Source organism: Trichechus manatus, unplaced genomic scaffold (assembly GCF_000243295.1).
Source record: "Trichechus manatus latirostris isolate Lorelei unplaced genomic scaffold, TriManLat1.0 scaffold00111, whole genome shotgun sequence".
In the NCBI taxonomy this organism is placed as follows: domain Eukaryota; kingdom Metazoa; phylum Chordata; class Mammalia; order Sirenia; family Trichechidae; genus Trichechus; species Trichechus manatus.
Genome location: NW_004444047.1, coordinates 485,540 through 492,797, shown reverse-complemented (window position 1 = coordinate 492,797; position 7,258 = coordinate 485,540). Strand labels below are relative to the sequence as shown.

General features: G+C 55.7%; 1 protein-coding gene across 1 annotated transcript in view; it reads left to right on the top strand.

Moving 5' to 3' along the window:
* The window catches only part of JAKMIP1 (janus kinase and microtubule interacting protein 1), a 114,739-nt gene that overhangs the window by 88,405 nt on the left and 19,076 nt on the right, over positions 1–7,258 (top strand). Inside the window, exons 11-15 of the mRNA XM_023737994.1 lie at positions 997–1,059; positions 2,914–3,012; positions 5,780–5,881; positions 6,533–6,586; positions 7,017–7,082. Of these exons, the coding sequence (XP_023593762.1) occupies positions 997–1,059; positions 2,914–3,012; positions 5,780–5,881; positions 6,533–6,586; positions 7,017–7,082 (384 nt within the window). The remainder of the gene's footprint in view (positions 1–996; positions 1,060–2,913; positions 3,013–5,779; positions 5,882–6,532; positions 6,587–7,016; positions 7,083–7,258) is intronic.

Genomic DNA, 7,258 nt, shown 5'->3' with positions numbered 1-7,258 from the left:
CCTGTCCTCACAGCCAGGGCAGAGGACCAGGTGACAGGTGACGAGCTGGCTCCTGACCCTGTCCTCACAGCCAGGGCAGAGGGCTAGGTGACAGGTGACAGGATGTCCTCTGACCCGGTCCTCACAGCCAGGGCAGAGGACCAGGTGATGGTGACAAGCTGCCCTCCGACCATGTCCTGACTTTCCCTTGACCTCGGTTTCCCTCTTGCAGGCTGAGTGCCTGCTCACCTAGTTAACCTCCCCCAGGTGCCATCCCCACATTCACGGGCCTTCCTGCCCCAGCGCCTGCTGCACGGAGGCGGCCACCCACTCAGCAGGCATTGGCCAGGCCCTGCCGGCCCTGCGTGTGGTGCTCAGGACGGTGTATCAGTCAGCTACTGCTAGGTCACGACCACCCCAAAGCCCAGCTATTTGAAACAACAAGATTTATCTGCTCTCAGTTAGGCAGTTCAGACTTTCAGGGACTGCTAGCCTGTGATGCCCACGTGAGCGCGAGCAGAGGGGACACATGGCGGGTGAGGGAGGAAGATGACTGGGGAGGCTCCTCGTTCCTCCATCCGTCCATCTGTTGTTTACTGAGCTCCTGTGGGGGAGAGGCCCTAGGGAAGACAGACCCAGCCCTCGTGCCCTGGAATTCACCCTGTGGGCCCGGCCGGGCACAGTCACCAGCAGGGCAGCCCTGGCAAGGATGAGAAGGGACAAGTGTGTGGCAGGGGCTGGGTTGCGTGTCTGAGGGGTGGGCCTGGGGTCAGCCTTCCCGGCAAACACCGGGCTGCGTTTCTGTGAATGCGCGTGATAAGTTCACGGTGGTTTTGGCGACCTGGGTGAGTGAGGGAGGCACTGTCCACGGGCTGCTGATCCTGTCTCTGAGGCAGAAGGTTTAGCGGGATGGTGGGTCGTTCTGGCCCCTGCAGCCCGGCGACCCTCCCGCTGCAGGCTTGCTGTTTCACCCTCTGTGGGCTTCGATGGTGTGAACATATTTAGTATCTTCCTTAGGATTCCAAGTGGGTTGAAGAAAAGCAGCTGCTCATTAGGACAAACCAGGACTTGCTGGAAAAGGTACGTGACGTAACCCTCCCACCCGGACTCAGAGAACCGGAGCCCAGAGCCGATGGACCCCAGGCCAGGGCCCACATGGCACGGGTTGCACACACCGCCCCCTTTGCTCACACCCCTGGCCTCCCCGGCCCTCACCAGGAAGACATCCCCTGCTGCCCCATGACCCTGGCCACTGGCCCTGGTTGTCCTTGGTGGGACTCCAGAACAGGCACAGCTTCGCCCGGGACCCTGCAGGGTGGTGATGATGTCAGCGCCTCTGCCATGTTTGGGGGTCCCGGGGCCCCTCAGCCCCCAGGTGGAGTGGGCAGTGTCAGAGGCCAGGTCAGACGTTCAGCCCATGGAACTTGGGCACCATTTCCCGGGAGTCCACCCAGACCAGGCCTCAGCTCTCTTTCTCATTCGTGTGCAATTTGATAACATTTTTTGTAAATCTGCTGGGCTGCGTGGCCATTGCCACATGCTATTGTAGAGCATTCCTACCCCACGAAGACCCCAGCCCCTTCGTGCTCACTTTCGTACCCACCCAATCCCCCAGCAGCCCCCAGCAGTCCTCAACAGCCCGCAGCCTACTCTGTCACTTTAGATTTGTTTTCTCTGGACATTTCACAGCAGCACCTGGCCTGGCCTTAGCTCGTCAGCACCGGGACACTAGAACCAGGACAGCCTGCTCGGGAAGGGGGTCCAGTTGTCAACTCTGAGGCCCCAGGAGGGGGCATCCAGGCCCCGTTGTCTCTGAGGCGCTAGAAGGAGGGTTCCCTCCCCGTCGGCTCTGAGGTCCTGGAAGGGGGGGGTCTGGCCCCCTCCGCTCTGAGGCCCAGGAGGGAGGTCTGGCACCTTTGGCTCTGGGGTGTGGTGGGGGGTCCCGCCCCCTCGGCTCTGAGGCCCTGGAAGGGGGGTCCGGCCCCTGGCTCCGCCGCTGGCTGGCGGCTGGGCCTCCTCACCTCCTGGGCTCTCCGCAACATGTTGGGCAGGGGCAGGACTGGTCGCTGCTGTGCAGGCATCCTTGGTCCCACCCACTCCATTCTAGGAGCCCCTCTCTGCTGTGGAAACAAACAGAAAACTCTCCTGCCCAGCCCGTCTCCAGCATCCCTGGGGCAGGACCACCCGAGAGCCCCTCTGCCCTCCGTCTGAAGCGGGGGTCACGGGGCAGAGGCGCTCACACCCGCACTAGTGTGCATTGTTGAAAATGGTGCTGTTATTGACTCGTTCGGCAGAAGCTGGGGCAGGGGTGGCTGGGGGCTCTCCAGGGTCTCCGGCTGTTCAGGATAACGGCATCCTCACGCTTCTAGGGGCACTCTCTGGGGAAGGAGAGGGAATCCGTGCCTCAGCTGCTTTGGGTGGGACCTCTGGGTGGGCTGGTCCCAGGAGGGGTTTGGGAAGGATAGGCAGGCTTGGGGGCACCTCAGTCCCTCTACCTTTGACTTCAGGGACAGAACTTAAAGCTCCGTGCCTCAGTTTCCCCACCACTCAAGCTCAGGGTCTTTTGTTATTCCCAGCCTCAGGTTCGTTGCCAATCTCCCCCTTCCGCCCCTTACCCCAGTGACTACCATATTTTTATTCAAATAACGCACACCTTCTGTTTGCCAACTGCGCCCTCCCCCTCCCCGTGAGGTATTTTCATAAGCACCTTATACTAATTTTTTTTTTTACAGTAACATGTAAAAAAAATTGGCATAGTGGCGCTTATGAAAATACCTCGTGTGGGGAGGGCGCAGTTGGCAAACACACTTAGAAGGTGAGCGTTATTTGAGTAAAAATACGGTAGTCCCCTGCTTCCTCCAGGCCCCCCCAGGAAGGCAGCCCCTGATCCAGGGAGCTGTCTCCGCTGTTCACCCAGAGGTGTCTTTGTTCTAGATCTACAGGCTGGAGGTGGAGGAGAGCCAGCTGAAGGACGAGATGCAGGACGCCAAGGACCAGAACGAGCTGCTAGAGTTCCGAGTGCTAGAGCTGGAAGTAAGAGACTCTATCTGTTGTAAGCTCCCAAACGGAGCAGACATTCTCTTTGAACCCAAACTGAAATTCGCGTGACGCTCCCAGGTGCGTTCAAGCATGTGTGAAGGGACGCGTTATCGTTTCTTTTTTTAAACCTGTATATTCAGAGAATTTCACTGCCTTAACCTGTTCTGGAGAAAACCCTCCCCGAGGTCTGTGGACGTGTACCAGAGCTAATATATTCATTGCCGATGGCTTGTTTTGCACTTAATAAAATGATTTGTTTTTGCAATGTTTTGCCTTTTTCATTTGTGTTCATTCCCATGACTACTTCTCTCCTGCATGCGTGGTCACCTGGTGTGCGTTCTGCAAACTGGGCGGAAGCACCGTCACCATTAATAACACACCTTTCTCCGTGGCCTTGCGTGCAGAGAGCCCGCCCTTTGAAATAGAAGGGTCTGATCTGGCTGGCACCTGACTCAGTAATGTGTTCGATGCTGGTTTAGACCCGTTTTTTCTTTGCCAAGGCCAACACAAGGTAAGTGAAGGTAGACAGAGTGAGAGGGGCCTTTGCAGAGGCAATTCAGAGAGCTAGTCTTGCAGCCCGAACTGTCTAGTGACCATACACCTGTGCGTTGCAGCAAGATTGGACTTAAAAAAATACGGTTTGTCACTAAATCTACAAGCCTGCTATTCAGCAAGGAGGGAGACTTAGAGCTGTTTACGTGCAGAAATTGTACTTCTGCGGCAGCTTCCCCAGCGCACCCAGTTGGAGGCCGTTTCTGCTTCCACTGTAAAGCTTGGCTCTGATGTGTTACTGTGTTGCCACGCTGCTGTTACTTCATTATCGTTTTCTTTTTCCTGTTGAAAAGTCACCGCCATCTTGAACATCACTTTTGCTTGTGGCTGGTTTCCACAGCACTTGTGGCGGGCAGCTCTGCTCCCTCCCAGATGAAACTTTGCATGTACAAAACCCTCGGTAACAACAAGCACCTCCGCCTTGCCGTTTGTGGCTCTGCTTTCGTTTCCCACCCCCCTCCCCGGGCTTCAGTTAATACTCTGTTTGCACCCGAACCCGCCATCTCTGTGCGTTGGTCTGTAGCACGAGCCGTGGCCAGAGTACTGCTCAGGACCGCGCGTTGCTGCGTTACACACCTCTTGCTTGAGCGGGAGTTGAGTATTTTATTAATGCCGCGAGAAGTCTCTGTTAATACTCCTGCCACCACAAGAAAACCCTTCAGAGGTCTTTGTTCGGCGTCTCTCTGGTGAGAATTCCACCCGCACCACTCAGCTTTCTGGAATTCTCCTCCTTAGCTTGCTCCAGCCTCCTTCAGAGCCAGCGGAAACCAGTTCCTGACTTTGGTTCAAGTAAAATGGGAGCTTTCTTGTGTCCCTGTTTCCACGGAGATGGTCTTTGAACGAGGCAGGTCAGGTAGAGAGGCGTCAGCGAGACTGAGCGTCCGTGGGTTGTGCCCTTGTTGGCTAGTGAGGGAGAGCCCAGGCAGGGCTTTGGGGATTCACTGAGCAGTGGCCCGCCTTCCCTCAGCCTCACCGAGGGTACCTTCTCACGACCTACATCTAGTGATCCTCTTGACGACATGCCTTAGTCCAGAGACTGAGGAAGCCACTGATTCTGTCGCTCCTGGTGCAGGAGTGGCCCAAAGCCTGCTGTTTGCATCTTGTAATTTTGACCGAGTGGAAACGGTTTGTTTTAAAGGTGTGACGTTGCCATCACGGCTGCTCTGTTGGTTGCTGAGGGTTTCAGGCTGGTCTTCGTAGGGAGCACACTTTGTATCCGAGCGCTGTTAAGTGCTGGCCTCTGCTTCTCTGTGTAGTCAGGCGTCCACCTGAAAACGGGTTACTTTCCATGTGACTGATGGGGCCCCCATGAGTCGGAATTGATTCAGTGGCAACTGGTTCATTGGTTATTCTGGGAAAATGCTTGTTTTTCCTTCCTTGATAACAAGGGTTTGACTGTAAATCTGAGGCAGGAATAGAATGATCATGGATTTTGTTTACGAGTTGCCGTCGAGTCCACCTCAACTCCTGGCAACCCCACGTGTGTCAGAGTAGAACTGTGCTCCGTAGGGTTTCAGTGGCTGATTTTTCTGAAAGTAGATCAACAGGCCCTTCTTCCCAGGTGCCTCTGGGTAGACTTGAACCTCCAACCTTTCAGTTAGCATTTGAGTGCTTAACTGTTTGCACCACCAGGGACTCCATTGGTTGTGTTAGTAAGAATCAAAAAACATCATGAATGAAGTCAGCAGATTATCCTAAAAAGAATGTGACGGGGTCTGGGTCTTGCCCTGCTGCTTGCTGGCGTGAGCCTTGGCCTCGGCCCCCAAGCCCCTGCCTCTTTTCTACAAAATGCAACAGTGGTGCCTGCTCCGTGGGGTGGTCCATGCAGTACACGGGGTTGTGAGGTGCCTGGCACGGAATAACACTCCGTCACTGGTGGCTCTTGTTATCCTCTGAGGTTTGGTGCAACTGGTTTCATTACTATTGCGAAGATGGTTCTGTGACTTCAGGAGTAAAATCAGGATGCTGTGCTAACGGTTTCCCCCGAGCCATGTAGGTAAGGAGGGCGCAGTTTCCGGAAAGAGCTTGCGCCGTGGGAAGGTGTGAGAACGTGGCATTTCATGGGTGAGGAGATGGTAGTCTGAATGGGTGCTTTATAATAATAACTTTGCTGCTTGGAACTTGTAGATTTTTGCTGAATAACGTGGGGAAATGGCAAATGGTAAACAACCCAATAAAGTTCTGTTTTTAAACCGCGTCTTTTTCCCAGGAGAGAGAGAGGAGGTCGCCAGCCTTTAACCTCCAAATCACCACCTTCCCCGAGAGCAACAGCAGTGCCCTCCAGCTGTTCTGTCACCAGGAAGGAGTGAAGGTAGTGTGCCGGGGGGCGGCTCCCCAAACAGACAGCCAAGGGTGCCTGGACACCAGGCTGGGTGCGAAGGGGGTATGTCCTTATGCCAGTGACAGAGTTGGTTTTAATGGGATACCCTCCCATCCCTCCATCCTGTTTTGAGTCATAGCTTGTTTACCTGTTCACACGCCCCCAGATGTTAAGCCGTAAAATAGCAGAGACCAGGGATGCAGCCTTGAGCGCAAACCCCAGCCCAACTCCTAGCTCTGGCCCGTAACCTCTCTGAACCACAGTCTCTTCGTCTGTGAAATCCAAACGGCAGCACCCAAACCATGCAATGGGTGTGACAATTACAGTCGCATGCAGCTGAGTGATTCCTGTGTGTCCTGCTGGGCCCTGGGGACACAGAGATGGCCCTTCCCACACCCACGATTCCGTGGGCATTTCTGGAAGCAGCGTCTGTACTGGCATAGAGCTCAGCAGGCAGCCACTGCGGGGCCCCGTCCAAGTGTCCGGCCAGCATGGCCTTTGCTCCCGGTCTCCCTGGGGACAGCTGAGGGCAGCGCTGGGCTTGCCGTGGCACAAGCGAGGGTGAGGTGTGCTCTTGAGGAGACAGGTGTGGCGGGCGCGGCCCTGGTTGTCCCCGACAGTGAACGTTGGAATCTCTTCCAGGACGTGAATGTGTCTGAACTTATGAAGAAGTTAGATATCCTTGGCGATAACGGGGTAACTATGTGCGCTCGGTCCCCGGTCTTGTGTCCTTTTGATCTGGGTGTGCTCTGTGTGGCTTCTTTGGTTTTGATTTCTCCCTGGTTTAAGAGCTCGATCAGCAACGTGTACTAAAGCTTTTGTATGGCCATGACCCAGTGTGGGTGGGCTCCGAAGTCAGGCTGTCCTCGTGGAGTGTGACTCATGAGGAGGGAGCACAGAAACCGACCCAGGAGAAGGGGCGTCACGGACAGTCCGAGGTCAGAAAGTGACCTTTTACCACTAAGGGGCCCTGGCTGCTAAGTGAGCTGTCCCCAGCCAGGGGGACGGACTGCCTCTGACCACGTCCCCATGCTGAGCAGAGGCTGCCCCTCGGAACCCCGTGTGGCCAGCACTACCGTCTGCAAGTGGTCTGGAGTCCAGCCTGAAACACCCCTTTTTGTTGTAGAATCTGAGAAATGACGAGCAGGTCGCTATCATCCAGGCTGGGACTGTGCTGGCCCTGTGCGAGAAGGTAGACCCCAGTGTCTGTCTGTGGCCCTGCCCTGCGCCCAGCTCCATACAGAAACCACATGGGTGTCGGTGTCTGTCTGTGCCCCTGCCCCTGCGCCCAGCTCCATACAGACACCACATGGGTGTTGGCGTTTATCCGTAACCCCTGTCCCCCCACCAAGCTCCATACAGAAACCA